Below are 19,973 nucleotides of genomic sequence, written 5' to 3'. Positions count from 1 at the left end.
TCAGTCTCGGCAGCCGACGAACTCGTAGTCGACGAGGAGGTGGCCGTTGGCCACGCCTCCTCCGTCGGTGTCGATCCGCTGGAACACGGCGACGTCAAGGTCGAGCCCGCCGTTGTCGCACTGGTCCACCACCCTGGCCACCGTCCGCGCCCCCGTTGCCCTGTTCGTCACCTGGGGACAATGTCCCACCGGTCAACAAGCGATCCATAATAAAGCTAACCATTTTCTCATGCAAATCATCCATGGACGGAGATCGTCAAGCATATGAGTACGTACCTTGAGGCAGCGACCGCAGGACGACTGTCCGTGCGCGCCGGCGGGGCCGCAGAACGCCGTCCAGCCGAACCTCTGCCGCCAAGCCAGCGGCTTGTCGGCGTCCCACGTTGCGCAGTAGACGCTGGCGACGCGCAGGTCCCAGTTGATCTTCTCTGGGTGGTACAGGTTGTACGTCGCCGCCACGCCGCTTGCCTGCTGCGCCGCCGCCCCGTTGGCGGACAGGCAGACCGCTACCAATGCCACGAGAACCAGCACCGACACCGGCATTCTTGCGCCAGCGGCGGCGATCTCCATTGCCATGCCTCTTTCTAGCTAGTTACTGATGCAACAAGTTATCAGTGCCTAATTGGCCAATCAGCTGCTGCTAATGTGTTACTACTTGAGTAGTTGTGTATTGCTCAGTTTGTGACTGGCCGTATTTATAGACTCTGATTCTGACACCAGCTTCAAGCTGGGGATTGTAATCATCGCCTTCACTTGATCATAATTTTTAATCTCAGTGAGCACCTCTGCACCTGGACGCTGGTGTATATATTAAGTTATTAGTTTATTCGATGATACATAAGTGGTTACACAAACTATGCTTTGGTCACTTAAACTCATGCTGTGAGCTTGTTATTTAACTTTTCCAAGATAGTTAGATATCTAACGATTTCTCCTTATGTTGCTTCAATGATGTGAGTGCGCCAAATCTTTGCCTTGGTTGACTGTGACCTTTGTCAATTCCAAGTTGGTCATTGGACAATGGTGCTTCAAAGAATTTTATGCCAATAATTTGTACTCGGTGTTGACACTAGCCTCTACTTTTTTTTCATTTGCAACTGATCCACCTTATGTTCTTCGTAAATATCGTTCCAGTCTGCCTAATTTTTTTTAGAATAATCAACAATCAATGAAGTATATTTACATCCTAATGTTTCTTCACCATGTTGTTGTAATTTTGTTTCTTAATGGATGCACTGTTCAATCATCTTACTTTTGTTTCTGTTAAAGAGCTCAGATCAAAACTCGACTCGACTTGTTAGTCATCGACTTCAAGTTGAGCCGAGTCGAGTCACGAGCTACTCGTTTAGCTCACGAGTTAATTACCGAGCTAAAACTCAGCCCTACTTGAGATACTGGAGTGCATCTCAGTATTAATCGCCATCCACAAGTATCAATCATTTTTGTGTTTTCTAGGCGCTTCCACCTGTGTGAAAGAGCCACCACGCCATCATCGAAACTGCTGCGATATGGACGTTTTTGTAGTTATTTTGTCAGCTTTCTAAATGATGCTTTCCTCGTTATGTTTCAACAAGGATGATTGTATCTGACAATGATATGTGAATGATAAATCCATGCTTTGGTTGTTTGTGAGACGTGTTGCCAATTCCAAGTTGCTCATTGGGTAATTGTGTTTCAAAAAAATTATGCTAGGAATCTTTAGTCTTTGTTGACGTCAGCTCTCTCTTTTTGTTAGTTTTGCAGCTGATAGTTAGCACTAAAATTTACTGGTTCTTATATCAACCTGCATTTATTTGCCTACTTGCATGGATAGCTGGGCAAATGAAAGCTTCTCATCTGTACTTTTCTTCTTACATTACCGCTGATAACAAGCAATGATAAAACTCAGACAAATCAACCAAATGTGGTTACTATAAGAGCTGAGTGGTGCGGCCAACGAACTCCTCTTCTGTGGTATGATGTTTTAATTGCAACCTCCAGTCCCCTCCCGTGGCGCTCCCGCGGGCGCCCCTGGGAGGGAACCCTAGCGCCGCCGCCCCCGTCCCTTCGCCCCATCCCCCCTCCCTCGCCGTCGCCGGTGGCGTCGCCGGCCAAAGGCCGCGTGGCGCAGGCGGCGGCGGGGTGGCTCTCTCCCTTGCGCGGGTGGCGGGCGTCGCGGGGCGGCCTCCCCTGCTCGGTGGCGTCGGGCGCCGGCGTGCCTCTGCTCCGGCCTCCCTCCTCCGCCCCGCTCCTTGGTGGCCAGCCGGCGTCGCCTCCTCTCCTCCTCCCCCTCGACCTCGGCTCATGGGGTTCTGGAGGCCCGGGGCGTGCTGGCGGCGGATCTGGCGCCCCCTGCCCAGATCCGGCGGGTGGTGGCGGTTGGCGGCTTCAGGGGCGTCCGGCGGCCCCTTTCAGGTGGTGGTGCTGCAGCCGGGGCTCATCCTCTCTGGTGGGGTGGCAGGGCTCCGGCTGGACCTGGCCAGGGCGTGGAGACGCGGGGGGTGTGGTGCGCGCGACTGTTCTCTTGCTGGATCTAGCCGGATCTGGCGTTGGGGGCTGGCCGGCGGCGCATGGTACCGGTGGTGCGTGCCCGGCGGCTCCGGCGCTTGGAGCCCGCCGGGCGACGCGGGTAGGGCAGCGGCCGGGCGTGGCTGCTGCTCCGGTCGTGGGCGGCGACATGGGTAGGTCTCGGTGGCCTACCGGTGTCGTGGCGGCTTCACGGTGACTCGACGGATCTGTCCGCGGCAACGGCCGGCTCCTCCGGCGTCGGTTTGTCTGCGTTCGGGCCGCCTCGTCCTTCACCCCATCTCCTCGTCACCCGGGCGCTACTCCCATCAAAGGGCTGGTCCTTTCCCAGCTGCGATCCACCGCTCGTCTCGCGCTCGTTGCCGCCGGACAGAGCTCGTCTCGCGCACGATGCAGCAGGACCGAGCTCGTCTCGCGCACGATGCAGCAGGACCGGACTCGTCTCGCGCACGATGCAGCAGGACCGAGCTCGTCTCGCGCACGATGCAGCAGGACCGGACTCGTCTCGCGCACGATGCAGCAGGACCAAGCTCGTCTCGCGCACGTTGCAGCAGGACCGAGCTCGTCTCGCGCACGTTGCTGCAAGACCGAGCTCATCCCACGCTTGGGGTAGCAGGATGGGTCGGTGGATGCCGACGCTGGGGGTTGCCCAGGGGCGCGAAAGGTGGGACCTTTCCGCTCGTCTCTCTCGTTGGGGTGCGCCGGGTCACGGGTGAGGTGGTGTCGAGGTCTTGGATGCTGGGGCGGCGGCCCTGGTGGTGGTGGTGGCGCGGTGCTCTTGGACAAAGCCCGCGCCTTGGTGCTGCCCGCTCATCATGGCCGTGTGGGCGGCGTGGTTGGCGGGGTGTGGCGTTCGGTGGCGGTGAATGTTGGCCGAGGTGAAAACCTGCTCTATCTTCGGACGGACCGGCGGCGGCGAAGATCGCTCCCTTCTTGAAGGCGTCGTCGCGGCTCTCATTGTCCGTCTTGCGGCTCTGGGGGAAACTTTGATCCTTGGATCGGGCGGTGGCGGCGCTCCGGCGTCATTTCCTTCCTGAAGGCGCCGCCTTGGAGCGCATGGTCCGTCATATGTAGCTTCATATCTTCGGGGCGGTAGTGCTAGGAGTAGTGTTGCTGCGCTCAGTGCCTTTGTATCCCGTCCTGGGTGTGTGCGTGAGTTGCGGTGGCGTAGCGTGTGGTTGTACTGAATGCTTGTGGGTTGTTTCTTTATATATAAAGCGGGGCGAAAGCCTTTTTCGGTATAAGAGCTGAGTAACTCTCAAAAGAAAATATAAGAGTCGAGCTGTCAGTTCGCATCGGCTAAGTAATACACGCTGGCCGTTTGGATCATATATCAACCGCATATGGAAGTAAATATGACACAATAATCTTATCCAATTTAACTGTCAGTGACCGGCATCTAATCGAAGCGGAACATAAGTTACGCCACCAAGCGAAAGTTAAGACGAAATAGGCTCATTGTAAGTGATGTTACCTCTATTAGCACACTCTTTTTTACCCAAATTCCCTTAGTATTTTCTTCCTCCGATCCACGAATGGTAGTTTTGGAAAGGAGGTTCACTTGTTTGTTAGGTTGTGGGTGTAATGGTCATGTGGCCGTAATAGGAGGCTTCCAATTAGAGTGGTCCAGCCTGGGTCGCTCTGGGGGAGGGGAGTGTGTGGCTCAGGCAAACCCTAGCCGACGCTTCCTCTCTTCTCCCCTCCTCGCTGTGGCCAGAGGACGGCGGCGGCAGGGCTGCCTTCTCGTGCGAGGAGCGCTCCTAATCAAATGTCTGCGATGTACGTGATGGGGTTTGGATGCCGAGACGGTGGCCCTGAGCAGTCTAGGAGGTGGCCGTGCCACAGTGTTGCGTGGGTAGCGGCGGATGGCGTGGATGGCCTTCGGCGCCTAGATGTGGTTTTTTAGGGCTGTCTAGGTGTAGCCATCGATCGTTAGCTGCGGCCTGGAGGTTGATCGGCGGCCTAGTCAGCGGGCGATAGTGGCGACATGAAGTGATGCATCGGCAGTGCGGGGTTGTGCGGCTACGGCCTGTGACGGCCGCGAAGTTTACGTTGTGCCTCCGAACGTTGTAATCATCGGCCACTACCAAAGTGGCTCTGGAGCACGCGCGTAAGTTGAACCTGCTGATGACGTTCGGCTCTCCGCGTTCTGTGATAGTTTTGTCTTTGTAAGCATGGATTTGGGTGAATGTCCATGTTAGGGATATGCATGGAAGCAGCTGCCTCCATGCATGCATGCCATGGAACAGTTGATTTCAATTTCTCTTGATCAGGGTGTGTGTGCGCTCCTCCATGCAACATCATGGGGTGATGGCAGCAACCGGTGATTTGCTTTGGTGGTGCTTTTTGAGCACCGTGTTTAAAACCAAGCTTTGGCATTCCGTGGTTGCACCTCACAATGGTTGTGTTTATGCACATTCTTGTTTATCTTTGTGGGGAGCATTTCATCCTTGTCGAAGACATTTTTTTGGAGTCTACCAAGACGTGCTTTTCAAGGTGAAAACCAAGCTCTGACCCTTAGTGGTGGGATCCGACCACATTGGCGCCTGCACATCGTTTTCTTTCTCGAGGCATTGCCTTTGAAAGACCATTTCATAATTCGTCTGTTATCTAGGACCATGGATGTTGTTGTTGCTTATCTGTTCTATATAGTTTGCTGTGCCCAGTTTTTCCCCTCCCTCTTATTTTTAGGGTCCCGATAACTGCCACACGTGTGGTGTATCGGGTAGTTGTGCCACACGCCTCGTGTGGCATGGACAGCAACCAGCCCACACACCTACGTGGGGGAAAAATAACTAATGCCCACACACATCTTTTTTTCCCTCCCGAACCCTCTCACACGCGTGCGTGTGGGTGAAGTTGATAATGCCCACACGTCCGTATGTCAGGCCTCGTACCCTCCTGGTCCCGCACGCGACGCGTGACGCCCACCGCGCGTCCGCAGTTGCCATGGTCCAGACCCTCGTCCATGTTCGTTTAACTGCAGTTGCCATGTCTCTGAACTACGGTTGCCATGTCGGACAACTGCAGTTGCCATGGTTGCTCAACTGCAGTTGCCATGTATGGTCTGATCTAATGTAGTTGCCATGATTTCATAATTTTAGGAGTTGCCACATACTAACACTAGGCAGTTGAGAGAGTTACCATGTGCTCACAAGCATGCTAGGGCAGTTGCCATGTAAAAAGGAAGAGTTGTCATCTGCTAACGTGCACGTTAGGGCAGTTGTCATGTACGTGCACGTTGGGGCAGTTGCCATGTACCATACAAAAACACATGGCAACTCGGTAAAAGAGAGTTGCCATCTGCTTACGTGCACACTAGGAAGTTGCCGTGTACCCTGCAAAAACACATGGCAACTTGGGTAAAAAAAGAGAGTTGCCACCTGCTTATAAAGCACACTAGGGGCAGTTGCCATGTGTGCTGCAAAAACACATGGCAACTAGCAGCTGGGGTGTGGGAGATGAGACGGGCGTGTGGGCGAGATGGCAAATGCCCACACACCAGTCCTTGTGCGTGACTGAAAACTGGTGTGTGGGTGAACTGCTAAACGCCCACACATCGGCCCCTCCGTGTGGTAAAACGGATGTGTGGACGAACTATGTCACACACCACACACACGCCTTGTCCTACGTGGCACAAAAAATCAGCCAAATTGTGCCAAGATTCGTGCATATAGTACTGGACGGTGATGAATGCGTGTGGTCGAGATAGTCAATGCCCACACGTGTGGGCGTTAACATTTCCGTATTTTTAACCTTTTTGATGGTGTGCATCTTTGATGTCTTGATTTGATGTTGATATTGTGTCTTTGCTGAGGCCAGATATATTTGTATCATCTTGACATTAATATATTATTCTTTATTGAAAAATATGATCGTGATAATAAGGAGGTGCACGCATCGTAAACGAACTGTTATTAGCATGTCCACTCAATCATTTGCTCGAGCAATGAACGATGGAACAAGAACAATTCAGCGACAGTTATATATGTTTAATCTGATTCTAAATTACAACCTTCGTCTAGAATTAACTATCGCACACTCATTTCAGCGAGAGTTAATTCCGGATGAAGGCAGTACTAAATAAAGTTACAATGGCTGCTCGGCTAGTTCCAGCGGCCCGAGCGATGCCGCCCCGAGCCTGGTGGCGTTGACGTAGTCCTGCGGCGCGTGCGGCGGCAGCCCCGGCATCACCAGCGCGGCCACCCTGGCCAGCCGCATCAGCCACCCCTCGGTGTACTCGGGCCCCTCCGCATAGCCGATGAGGAAGCTCCGGGCGAGCTCCCACCACGCGTTCACCAGCTTGGGCGCCACCGCCAGCACCGAGAAGTAGTTCTTGTTGGGCTCCTCCGCGGTCACCTGCTTCTCAGCAACGCAACACAAAAAGCGTCTGTCAAGTTACAGTCTTAGTGGGATCCACGAAGCATATAGATCGGTGGTCTCTTCTCCAAAATTGCAGTGAGATGAGGTTCTTGCTTCCAAGCCATGCTCTGCTTGTCTTGCCTTGAAAGTTTAATCCTGTTACAGCATCACATGCATTCCTTCTATCGATCACAAGTAACTTATTTTTTTTTGGGTAGTATCTTGTAGAGAAATACATTTACTTGTTCTAGTTGCAAAACAGAAAGTTCGTTCGATTTTTGGATAACAAGTGGGAGATCTTTCAAAAGAAAAATGAAAGTGTCATGGCGAGTGACTGGACGGACCTGTCCTCTGTAGAAGCTGTCGAAGTAGAGGCACGTCCCGAAATGCTTGAACAGTAGCGTGGAGTCGTCGTAGGGCACCCGGGGCACGATGTCGTTGCAGTAGACGAACCTGAAGTACCGGCTGGGGTTCTCCAGGTGCGGCGCCATGAACGCCCCGAGCCGCTCGTCGCCCACGCGGGGCTGCCCGAACGTGTACACGCCCTGCAGCCTGCCCAGCACGGCCTCTTCCCCGTGCAGCGCCAGCACCGTCGGGAACAGCACGGCCAGCGCGCCGCCCAGGCTGTGCCCGGCCACCGCGAACCTGGCGCCCGGGTTCCCGTCCAGGAACCTCTTGAGCTTCTCCCTGATGGCGTAGTAGGCGAACGGTCTTCCGTCGCCGGCGCCGGTGGGGTCGGCGACGTCCCTCGGCCAGCCGCCGCCGCGCCGCTGCAGGCCCAGCGCCTTCATGAAGCCGCCGTGCACGCGGCAGCCGGCGCCGGCTCCCGGGAGCTCGTACCAGGAGAAGTCCACGTCCGTGCACCACTGCTCCGTGTCGAACGGCTTGGTCCCGCAGAAGGCCACCACGGCCAGCGTCGCGTCCGGCGCCGGCGCGTCCGCCAGCATGAACGCCTGCGTCGTGTAGTCACCTTCGTAATCTGGAACAATAGATCCATCCACCAGAGCGCGACACGCTATTAATTAAGCGCATGCATCGTCATGCATGCGACCGAAGATGGCGGAGTTGTTGGTTGTCTTACCGTTCCAGCAGTTGTAGAAGCCCAGGAACTCCATGTGCCAGTGGTTCTTGACGACGCTGCTGATGACGAGTTCGTTCTCGTAGGCCAGTTTCGCGGCCATGATCGACAGAGCTGCGTGGTAGTTGCTGTCCCCGGGTTTGATCTTCTTGTCGAGCTCGACCCTCGTGTCGAGCAGCCCGATGCAGGAACGGTAATTCAGGGATGATCTGTCTGGCATTTTCACCTTCCCTGCAGCAAAGAGTTGGTATTACTAGCATATATTCTCCTTGTTTAGGGATTCGGGGTGGTACCACACAGCGAATTTTTTTTAGATAAAACCAGGTCTCATGGTTAGCAGGTGAGACCGATGATACGTGGCATTCACAAATCACAAAGTATCTAATCTCTCTCTCTTGATTTCAGGTGAGGGATAGGATAGATGCTTTGTGATTTATGAATGTCACGTGTCATCCATCATGATGGGTCTCACCTGCTAATCCGTGAGACCTGGTCTCATAGAATTTTTTTCCCCACAGAACAGACATACTTTACTTGTCATTTTGTCACACGCAACTGGCTCTGTGAGTGTGTGACAATGTACATATCGGGGCAATAATTCTCAGAACTGGTGCTCAATCAATCAATTATAGGGTTTGTCCTCTTCAGGACGCAATCGTCAACATTTTGAACAGTAAGCTGGACTGCTACAGCAGAACATTATCATTCAGTTTTAAGTATGAAAAACGACCTTTTATCAGTTTTTAGAAAACGACTTGTAATTTCTGCTTTTATGGTGGGCAGTCTCTAGTCAAAGACTAGTCCTGAAAATATGTGTTCTTAGTTCGTTGAAGAATCAGCGGTTCAGCGGCACACAAGATATATATTAGCGGCGTCCATCATGTCAAAATCCAACATACTCCCTCAGTTTCTGTTTTGATAACTACGTATGACTTTACACCCGCTTACCAAGAGCTATTCTTTTTAGAAAAATAGGGAGTGATCCCCGGCTCCATGAACCAGAATGAAACCACGAGTAACCATATATACCAAGAGTACTAAAATAAGCATGAACTCATAAAGCTGCAAGGAGATATTAGTAGCTAGCTTGGTGTATCGAGACAGTATTCCTTTTCTTAATTTGCATGGAGTAGCGTCAAATTAATATGCAAGTTAGGTAGGTTGGTTGATCGCATCACTGCAGGTAATTGGAACTGCATCATACGATCGCACGAGGTCGGGAATGAATGTTCTTTTTATTTTTTTGCGGGGTAGGGAATGAATGTTCATGTCCAGTTATCCACCCTCTCCGGAACAAGACCAGCGGAGCAGAGTAGTTGAAGGCGAAAGCACCATAAATGCAACCAATCCGTGCGGTCAAGAGAACAGACAGTTGGATACGATCGAGCACGTCCTTCCACGGGACGACCGGTCGATGTCGATGACTGATGAAGAACGTACCATGCAGGGCGTTGGCGAGGAGCGGGAGGACGCCGCCGCCGTTCTCGTTGAGGAGGTTCATCCAGTACTCGGCCGCCCGCCCCAGCAGCGCCACGGGCCGCTTCGCCCACAGCAGCAGCATCTGCGCCACCAGCGACACGAAGACGGCCCACCGCCGCCGCGCCGACCCGATCTCCGTGCCCGCGGGGCAGTCCACGGCGTCGTTCTCGGCGACGTTGGGCGACCAGAGGAGGTGGACGAGGTCGCGCACCCCGCCCTTCTCCGGCCGCAGCTCCATGAAGTCGCCGTTGCAGAAGCCTCCTCCTCCGCCGTAGACGCCATCGCCGTCGGAGGCCATGCCTAACGTCGTCGGCTCGACCGGAGCCGAGGACCTATCGATCGATGGTGCGTAGGAAGGTGGGACGCGCGCGCGGTTGAACTGGTTGCCGTTCCGGCACGTCGGAGCACGGAGGGTGTATATATAGAAGGGAAGTAAAGTAAGGTGGCAGATGGATGGAATTAATTACCGGACCATTTTTTATGGGAAACCGGACTGGTCAATCCATATCCTCGTTCAATAAATATGGGACCATTATATTGCGAGAAATGGGCAGCTAGGTGCATGGTCTGGCCGTGTTGCAAAAACCACACAATGTTATGAAAGCAAAAGAGGTTATATATCATTGTCCATGTCCATTATCATTGCCGACGTATAATTGGACGTACACTGGCTGTCAGAGGTACACACGAACACGATGGTGATAATGGAGTACAGCCTTTGACTGGACGCGGACGCGAGGACGCAGCAAATGGATGGATGCGCATGGAAGCAAGAGCATGGGAGTGGAAAGCTTATGCTTGGAAGCCACCTCCATGTCCACGAATATCAAGCTAGCTAGCGGCTCTTGCTTGATTCCTTCACTGGTTGTTACGTGAGAGTTGGTACATGGAGTGATGAATGATCGATGGGAATGTGGTCATTGTGGTGGGGCATGCATAGCCATGGCGAGCTAAGCTACCATTATATGCGCCTCTCCTTGGCGTGCAATTCGCGGGCTCCTGATACGGAGAACATTTCGTCAGAGGTGGTGTGCGTGGAGAAGGCCGTGGGAATGGGGAAAGATTTGTTGAGTCGGTATATACAAAAAGTTTCTAAGATATTTTTGTTACGCTTGTAGTTGTACTCCCTCTGTCCGGAAATACTTATCATCAAAATAAATAAAAAGAGATGTATCTAAAACTAAAATATATTTAGATTCATCCCCTTTTATCCAGTTTGATGAGAAGTATTTTCGGACGGAGGGAGTAGTAGTAGATATTAAGAACACGTTTGGTTTGGGTCATGATTAACATCGTCACAACTAGCTATGGAAGAAATGTCCCTCGCATGCAAAGTAGGATGAACAAGATGGCCACCGCAAACGTAGCAGATTGGCGAAGGATGCTTGAGTGCCCGCCTAAGGCTTGGCCGCGTGAGAGTGCCCTCCGCGACGTCCATTTTGCGTTTGCCTCGTGCCGCTGGCTCCCTGGGGAGTTTTGCGCCGTTCGATCTGCCCGGGCGCACGACAGCCCACCGTCTTTCCGGGGTCCATGACATGTGGGCCACGCGTGCGACCCAGGACACCTCTCTGTAGTGGGTTTCGTCGCGCCCACGTGCGCCTTCTCGCGCGCTGCCCCACGCGAGATGGGGAGGCTGGGTCACGTCAGCATCCGCAAGCGCCAGCTGCGGCCGGGTTGGTTCGCTCGCGCCAATGTAGTGGTCCTTATGGACCACTTACTCGCAAGCATGAGGTATTAGGTCGATGGTGATTTGCTAGGCGACGCGCTGCGCGTCGACGACAACCTTGAGGTGGATGTTCTCCGGTGCAACGGCGGCAGTCACAGAGCCACTAGTGTGTGGAAGAGGTTATCTCCGTAGAGGTCGGCGAGGGTGGCAGGCAACGTGGAACCTAGGTGTGTGGGCTCAACGCGTACACTAGCTAGATCAGCCTGTGAGCTTCGTGATGACGGTAAACTTGTCGAAGAAGGTGACGAAGGCCTCGTGGGACTAAGAGACGAACCTGACGTTGAAGAGGCATTTCATCCTGTCGGCCGCCAGCAACATGCGAATGTGTTGCCCGGTGTCGGGCTGTAGCCTTGCATCATGGACCATATGGCGCAGCCGCCTGCTGCTTGCGAGGATCTCCTCCATCTGTCTGAATCCTGGGCACTTGATTTTGAGATTGGAGGAATCACTCTTTCCTTTGGTCTAGGTGCGTAGGTGCATGCAATTTTGTAGATTGATTGAGTGGAGGGGCGCCTTATATGAGAGTGTAAACTATGTCGCGTTCACATGTGTGTTGGCCATGTCGTTGCGGAGACCGCTCCCTTCAGTGGAGGGGCACCTTATATGAGAGTGCAAACTATGTCGCATTCACATGTGTGTTGGTCATGTCGTTGCGGAGACTGATACGCCTTCAACGTATCTATAATTTTTTATTGTTCCATGCTATTATATTATCTGTTTTGAATGTTTAATAGGCATTTATATGCTATTTTATATTATTTTTGGGACTAACCTATTAACCGAGGGCCCAGTGCCAGGTTCTGTTTTTTTTGCCTATTTTAGAGTTCCGCAGAAAAGGAATACCAAACGGAGTCCAAACGGAATGAAACCTTCGTGATGATCTTTCTTGGACCGAAAGCAAACTAGAAGACTTGGATATGAAGTCGGAGACGCAACGAGGAAGCCACGAGGCAGGAGGGCGCGCCCCCACCCTCATGGCCCCCTCGTGGCTCCCCTGACCTAGTTCCTTTGCCTATATATACTCTTATACCCTGAAAACATCCAAGAGAGCCACGAAACCACTTTTCCACCACCGCAACCTTCTGTACCCGTGAGATCCCATCTAGGGACCTTTTCCAGCGTCCTGTCGGAGCGGGATTTGATCATGGGGGGCTTCTACATCAACACCATTACCTCTCCGGTGAAGCGTGAGTAGTTTATCACAGACATTCGGGTCCATAGTTATTTGCTAGATGGTTTCTTCTCTCTGATTCTCAATACCATGTTCTCCTCGATGTTCTTGGAGATCTATTGATGTAATACTCTTTTGCGATGTGTTTGCCGAGATCCCATGAATTTGTGGATTTATGATCAAGATTATCTATGAATATTATTTGGTTCTCCTCTGAATTCTTATATGCATGATTTGATATCTTTACAAGTCTCTTTGAATTATCGGTTTAGTTTGGCCTACTAGATTGATCTTTCTTGCAATGGGAGAAGTGCTCAGCGTTGGGTTCAATCTTGCAGTGTCCTTTCCCAGTGACAGTAGGGGCAGCAAGGCACGTATTGTATTGTTGCCATCGAGGATAAAAAGATGCGGTTTTCATCATATTGCTTGAGTTAATTCCTCTACATCATGTCATCTTGCTTAATGCGTTACTCCATTCTTTATGAACTTAATGAAGGAAATATGCCCTAGAGGCAATAATAAAGTTTGTATTTATTTTCTTATATCATGATAAATGTTTATCATTAATACTAGAATTGTATTAACCGGAAACTTAGTACATGTGTGAATACATAGACAAAACATAGTGTCCCTACTATGCCTCTACTTGACTATCTCGTTAATCAAAGATGTTTATGTTTCCTAACCATAGACATGTGTTGTCATTTGATAAACGGGATCACATCATTAGGAGAATGATGTGATGGACAAGACCCATCCGTTAGCTTAGCATTATGATCGTTACAGTTTCATTGCTACTGCTTTCTTCATGACTTATACATGTTCCTCAGACTATGAGATTATGCAACTCCCGAATACCGGAGGAACACCTTGTGTGCTATCCAATGTCACAACGTAACTGGGTGATTATAAAGATGCTCTACAGGTGTCTCTGAAGGTGTTTGTTGGGTTGGCATAGATCGAGATTAGGATTTGTCACTCCATGTTTCGGAGAGGTATCTCTGGGCCCTCTCGGTAATGCTCATCACTATAAGCCTTGCAAGCAATGTGACTAATGAGTTAGTTGTGGGATGAAGCATTACAGAACGAGTAAAGAGACTTGCCAGTAATGAGATTGAACTAGGTATGATGATACCTATGATCGAATCTCGGGCAAGTAACATACCGATGACAAAGGGAACAACATATGTTGTTGTGCGGTTTGACCGATAAAGATCTTCATAGAATATGTAGGAGCCAACATGAGCATCCAGGTTCCACTGTTGGTTGTTGATCGGAGATGTGTCTCGATCATGTCTACATAGTTCTCGAACCCGTAGGGTCCTCACGCTTAACGTTCGATGCCGATTTGTATTATGAGTTATGTGTTTTTGATGACCGAAGTTTGTTTGGAGTCCCAGATGAGATCACAGACGTGACGAGGAGTATAGAAATGGTCGAGACATAAATATTGATATATTGGACAACATTATTCGGACACCGGAAGAGTTCCGAATGGTTTCGGCTAAAAACGGAGTGTCGGAGGGGTTACCGGAACCCCCCGGGGGAAGCAATGGGCCAACATGGGCCATAGGGGAGAGAGAGGACAACCCACATTGGGGAGGCGCCCCCCCATGGGGAGTTCAAATAGGACAAGGGAAGGGGGCGCGCCCCACCTTTCCCTCTCCCTCTCCCTTCCTTCCCCTCTTCCACCAGGTGGAATCCTACTAGGACTTCGAGTCCTAGTAGGACTCCCTTCTCCTGGCGTGCCTTGCAAGGGCCGGCCAGCCTCCCCCTCTCCTCCTTTATATACGGGGGCAAGGGGGCACCCCAAAGTACATCAAGTTCTCTTAATCGTGTGCGGTGCCCCCCTCCACAATTACACACCTCGGTCATATCATCGTAGTGCTTAGGCGAAGCCCTGTGCCGGTAACATCATCAACACTATCACCACACCATCGTGCTGACGGAACTCTCCCTCGTCCTCAACTAGATCAAGAGCTTGAGGGACATCATCGGGATGGACGTGTGCTGAACGTGAAGGTGCCGTACGTTCGGTGCTTGGGTCGGTTGGATCGTGAAGACGGTCGATTACATCAACCTCGTTAACTAAACGCTTCCGCTTTTGGTCTACGAGGGTACATGGACACACTCTCCCCTCCCCGCTATCTTGAGAGAAGCCACTAGTGAAACCTATGGCCCCCGGGTCTCTTTTCCATTATATTGAATCTTGTTTACATCTTGTTAGTTTTTGATCTACTATTTTGCAATCCTTACTTTCTGATCTATAAATTAAAAATACCAAAAATATTTACTTTACCGTTTATCTATCTCTTGAGATCTCACTTTTGCAAGTGATCGTGAAGGGATTGACAACCCCTTTATCGAGTTGGGTGCAAGTTGTTGATTGTTTGTGCAGGTATTCGATGACTTGTGTGTGTCTCCTACTGGATTGATACCTTGGTTCTCAAAACCGAGGGAAATACTTGCGCTACTTTGCTGCATCACCCTTTCATCTTCAAGGGAAGACCAACGCAAGCTCAAGAGGTAGTAGAGACCGCTCCTCGATTTATGCTATCCAGTATTGATTGGCTACATCCTGGTTCTCCCATCAGTTCCCTCGACATGTAGCCATCACACGTATCATGAACCATTTCTCCTCGACTTTTTCACCCTCTCCTTCGTTTGAATTCAAACCGCAATCATTTCACACTCTTTTTAAATTTCACATCCTCCTTGAATAAGATATTCAATTTGTAGCATTTGTTTATGTTAACTATTATCCATGATATTATGTGATTGTGGACTGCACAACATTTAGCCCCTGTGGACTTAGGATGTTGCTATCATCGTGAAGCAGGGGACTTGATGTATTACAATGGCATAAGCTAAATTTGACTAGGAGTTGATTGAATTGAGTGAAATTATTGCTCAAATAAAATTTTGGAATTATTCATAACCCTAGATTGTCAATTAGGGATCATTTCTGAAACCAAAATTGAGCGACAAAAATATGTGCTACATCATGTTTAATGTCATAAACCCCAAATATTGTTGAACCCTAAAGTTAAATTGGGAACGAAAACTGAACCCTAAAAAGATTAGGGAATAAAATAAATATCCCAAAATAGGGTGAAATTTATTTAGTTAATTTAGGCTAGAAAGTATGTTCCTAAGTCCCAAATATCCTTTTAAACCTTTATAATCTTTTCCCACAAGGATTCGAGTGAATTCGATTCTTGAATCAATTCAAAATAAAAAAAGGGAATAACTGAAATATTCCAAATAAGGCAACAAACTTACTAATAGCTTAGGAGGGAATAAATTTCCCCAATCCTCAATGTTATCTTGAGTCTGTGTAAAATTTCCAATCAATTGAGGCACTTTGGTTTTTTGAATCAATCATAAGTTCAAAAGTGAAAAAAAGGAAAGACGGATAAAAACATAAACCTATCTAGCCCTAGCCACTAGGCCTACCCCTACCTAATGCCTACCATATCTAGCCCTAGGCACTAGGCCCAGTCCACTAGGCCTACCCCTCCCTAATGCCTACACGCGCAACGTGAAGTAGTAGCGCAATGGGTCGATCCCATTTAACTCGGTTGGGTCAAACCAACATGACATCCAATTTAAGTAATGATCAGCAGATCCAAGCGCACCGTTTCTCTCTCTCTCTCTCTCCCTCTCTCTCTCTCTCTTTCTCTCTCTATCTCTCTCTCTCTCTCTCTCTCTCTCTCCTTTGGAACACTAACTAGTAGGACCCACATGTCAGGGTCATCCCTGACCCCCCACAAAGGCCGCATGCACGACCAGAGCGCCCATGTCGTCCATGCCCCACAATCCTCATTGAAGGAAATATGCCCTAGAGGCAATAATAAAGTTGTTATTGATATTTCCTTATATCATGATAAATGTTTATTGTTCATGCTAGAATTGCACTAACTGGAAACTTAGTACATGTGTGAATACATAGACAAAACAAAGTGTCCCTAGTATGCCTCTACTTGACTAGCTCGTTAATCAAAGATGGTTATGTTTCCTGACCATAGACATGTGTTGTCATTTGATGAACAATATCACATCATTAGAGAATGATGTGATGGACAAGACCCATCTGTTAGCTTAGCATAATGATCGATAAGTTTGATTGCTATTGCTTTCTTCATGACTTATACATGTTCCTCCGACTATGAGATTATGCAACTCCCGAATACCGGAGGAACACCTTGTGTGCTATCAAACGTCACAATGTAACTGGGTGATTATAAAGATGCTCTACAGGTGTCTCCAAAGGTATTTGTTGGGTTGGCATAGATCGAGATTAGGATTTGTCACTCCTTGTATCGGAGAGGTATCTCTGGGCCCTCTCGGTAATGCTCATCACTATAAGCCTTGCAAACAATGTGACTAATGAGCTAGTTGTGGGATGAAGCATTATGGAACGAGTAAAGAGACTTGCCGGTAACGAGATTGAACTAGGTATGAAGATATCGACAATCAAATCTCAGGCAAGTAACATACCGATGACAAAGGGAACAACGTATGTTTTTGTGCGATTTGACCGATAAAGATCTTCGTAGAATATGTAGGAGCCAATATGAGCATCCAGGTTCCGCTATGGCTTATTGATTGGAGATGTGTCTCGATCATGTCTACTTAGTTCTTGAACCCATAGGGTCCGCACGCTTAATGTTCGATGACGATTTGTATTATGAGTTATGTGTTTTGGTGACTAAAGTTTGTTCAGAGTCCTAAATGAGATCACGAACATGACGAGGAGTCTCGAAATGGTCGAGAGGTAAAGACTGATATATTGGAAGGTGGTATTCGTACACTGGAAGTGTTCCGGAGTGTACCGGGTACAAAGCGGAGTACCGGAAGGGTTATCGGAACCCCCCTGTGGAAGATATAGGTCATGGGAGGGAGGCTAACTAGCCCACCAGGGGCTGGTGCACCCCCCACAATGGAGGAGGTCGAATTGGACTAGGGAAAGGGGGCGCCACCCCCCTTTCCTTCTTCTACTCCCTCTCCCTCTCCTTTCCCCTTTCCACCTCCGTAAGAAGGAAAAAAAAGAAGGGGGGCCAAATCCTACTAGGAGTGGAGTATTAGTAGGACTCCCCCCTCCCTTGGCGCGTCCCTGGTGTCCGGCCTCCTCCTCCCTCCTTTATATACGGGGGCAGGGGGAACCCCAAAGGCACAACATTGTCTTAGCCATGTGCGGTGCCCCCCTCCATCGTTTACTCCTCCGATAGTATCACCGTAGTGCTTAGGCGAAGCCCTGCGCGGATCACATCATCAACACCGTCTTCACGTAGTCGTGCTGACGAAACTCTCCCTCGACCCTCTGCTGGATCAAGAGTTCGAGGGACGTCATCGAACTGAACATGTGCTGAACTCGGAGGTGCCATACATTCGGTGCTAGATCGGTTGGATCATGAAGACGTTCGACTACATAAACCATGTTAACATAACGCTTCCGCTTTCGGTCTACGAGGGTACGTGGACACACTCTCCCCCTCTCGTTGCTATGCATCTCCTAGATAGATCTTGCGTGATCGTAGATTTTTTTTTGAAATTGCATGCTATGTTCCCCAACAGTGGCATCCGAGCCAGGTCTATGCGTAGATGATATGCTCGAGTAGAACATAAAGAGTTGTGGGCGATAATAGTCATACTATTTACCACTAACGTCTTACTTTGATTCGGCGGTATTTTTGGATGAAGCGGCCCGGACCAACATTACATGACCGCGTTCATGAGATTGGTTCTAACAATGTGCTTTGCACACAGGTGGATGGCGGGTGTCTGTTTCTCCAACTTTAGTTGAATCGAGTTTGACTACGGCCGGTCCTTGTTGAAGGTTAAAACAGCACACTTGGCGAAAAATCGTTGTGGTTTTGATGCGTAGGTAAGAACGGTTCTTGCTAGAAGCCCGTAGCAGCCACGTAAAACTTGCAATAACAAAGTAGAGGAGATCTAACTTGTTTTTGTAGGGCTTGTTGTGATGTGATATGGTCAAGACATGATGTGATATAAATTGTTGTATGAGATGATCATGTTTTGTAACGGAGTTATCCGCAACTGGCAGGAGCCATATGGTTGTCGCTTTATTGTATGAAATGCAATCGCCATGTAATTGCTTTACTTTATCACTAAGCGATAGCGATAGTCGTAGAAGTAATAGTTGGCGAGACGACAATGATGCTATGATGGAGATCAAGGTGTCAAGCCGGTGACAATGGAGATCATGACGGTGCTTTGAAGATGGTGATCAACACTACAAAAAAATACACTTCCGTGATGATACGTGTTTGTCACAGTAGGTCACGTTTTCTGTCATGCATGTACATCCATGACAATTTTATGACAGAATCAAGATAGTCATACCTATGCTATCGTAGAAGTGTTCCATGACATTAACAAAATTATCATCACGGAAGTGTCCACTTCCATGACGATAAATCGTGCGTCATAGAAGTGCTTTTGTCATGGGTGACCGGCACATGTCATCCACTGTAATGGCTCGCCGTTAAGCTGTCGGGTCCGATTTTGGATCCGATAACCCGTTAACAGCCCGGACCAATGGGGATTTTCCACGTGTAAAATTCTCATTGGCCGGAGGAAACACGTGTTGGCTCACTGTTGGGATAGATGTCATCCACTCATTGGACATGAGGCGCCTATGATGCGTCGACATGTGGCACAACCCAACAGAGGCCCATTCCGGTGAAAAGGCCGGCCCATTTGACTTGGTCAAAAGGTAATGAGCCGGCCCACGGAAAGCCTGTTAACGGCTTGTTCATATATCGCCCATTTATGGCTCGCTAACACCCGACCCGTTATGGTCTATCGGAATTAAGCCAAGTAGCTTCATTTGGGCCTTCCAATATGATTCCAGCCCGTTGTTACTTCCGGCCCATGTATGGCCCATGATGTCTTTCGGCCCATATGAGGCCCTTCATAACTCTGGTCCCATTAAAGGCCCGAGATGAAACTGGCCCATAATGAACAGTGTATCGCTTTATACCCATTATAGCCCATTATTCCGTCCATCATTTCCAGCCCGTGTTAACTTTCGGCCTTCTAAGGGCCCATTTCCTTTCTAGAATTCTATTAGTTACGGTCCGTTACTGTCCTGTTCCTTTTGTGGGCCAAATTCAGCCCGTGGTTACATTCAGCCCATTTGTGGCCCGTTAACCGTTGGGCCGTTTTCATGTAAAAAAAACCGTTGGGCTGTTTTCATAGAGTTATCAAATACGGCCTATTAACGGCCCGTTATGGTCCATGAATAGTATGGCCCATGATTGGCGAAATGATTATATGCCCCATAGAAGGTCCATGGATCCTATGGCCCATAGAAGACCAATGGATCCTACGGCTCGTAGAAGGCCCATGGATCATACGGCCCGTAGAAAGACCATGGATCCTATGGCCCATAGAAGGCCCATGGATCCTATGGCCCGTAGAAGGCCCATGTATCCTACGGCCCGTATAGAAGACCAATGGATCCTACGGCCCATAGAAGGCCCATGGATCATACGGCCTGCAGGAGGCCCATGGTTACAACACTCCGTGTGTTGCCATGATTATTGTGGCCTAGTTACCAGAATTAGGTTATTGTGGCCACTAGAAAAACGCGGAAAAAGAACCGCAGTGACTACAAGCAAACAACT

The 19,973-nt window shown here is 49.7% G+C and overlaps 2 protein-coding genes across 3 annotated transcripts; both read right to left on the bottom strand.

Annotated features, from left to right (window-relative positions):
• Positions 1-543, bottom strand: LOC119320143 (pathogenesis-related protein PR-4-like). Its single transcript, XM_037594258.1, has 2 exons — positions 277-543; positions 1-171 (listed from the first exon to the last, which is right to left on the bottom strand). Exons 1-2 carry the CDS (start codon positions 541-543, stop codon positions 1-3), a joined length of 438 nt encoding a protein of 145 aa, XP_037450155.1.
• A 5,862-nt stretch (positions 544-6,405) lies between these two features.
• Positions 6,406-9,830, bottom strand: LOC119325971 (triacylglycerol lipase OBL1-like). Of its 2 annotated transcripts, none has more exons than XM_037599691.1 (4): positions 9,386-9,830; positions 7,949-8,176; positions 7,212-7,846; positions 6,406-6,864 (listed from the first exon to the last, which is right to left on the bottom strand). In XM_037599691.1, the coding sequence occupies exons 1-4, from the start codon at positions 9,720-9,722 to the stop codon at positions 6,595-6,597; spliced, it is 1,470 nt and encodes a 489-aa protein (XP_037455588.1). In that variant the 5' UTR covers positions 9,723-9,830; the 3' UTR covers positions 6,406-6,594. The 2 variants fall into 2 exon arrangements, with proteins under 2 accessions (XP_037455588.1, XP_037455587.1); XM_037599690.1 differs by having other exon boundaries at positions 7,212-7,820.
• Positions 9,831-19,973: the final 10,143 nt, after the last annotated feature.

Source organism: Triticum dicoccoides, chromosome 6B (genome assembly GCF_002162155.2).
Source record: "Triticum dicoccoides isolate Atlit2015 ecotype Zavitan chromosome 6B, WEW_v2.0, whole genome shotgun sequence".
Lineage (NCBI taxonomy): Eukaryota > Viridiplantae > Streptophyta > Magnoliopsida > Poales > Poaceae > Triticum > Triticum dicoccoides.
Note: the sequence above shows the minus strand (reverse complement) of the source record. Positions and strands in the feature narration are given on the sequence as shown.

Excerpts from the sequence above, each read along its gene's own strand:
- LOC119320143 (XM_037594258.1), bottom strand. The coding sequence starts at position 543 with ATGCCGGTGTCGGTGCTGGTTCTCGTGGCATTGGTAGCGGTCTGCCTG. Across the intron at positions 172-276 it reads CCTGCGGTCGCTGCCTCAAG|GTGACGAACAGGGCAACGGG; the intron begins GTACGTACTCAT and ends CATTGTCCCCAG.
- LOC119325971 (XM_037599690.1), bottom strand. The coding sequence starts at position 9,722 with ATGGCCTCCGACGGCGATGGCGTCTACGGCGGAGGAGGAGGCTTCTGC. Across the intron at positions 8,177-9,385 it reads CCTCGCCAACGCCCTGCATG|GGAAGGTGAAAATGCCAGAC; the intron begins GTACGTTCTTCA and ends TCTTTGCTGCAG. Across the intron at positions 6,865-7,211 it reads ACAGCTTCTACAGAGGACAG|GTGACCGCGGAGGAGCCCAA; the intron begins GTCCGTCCAGTC and ends GCTGAGAAGCAG.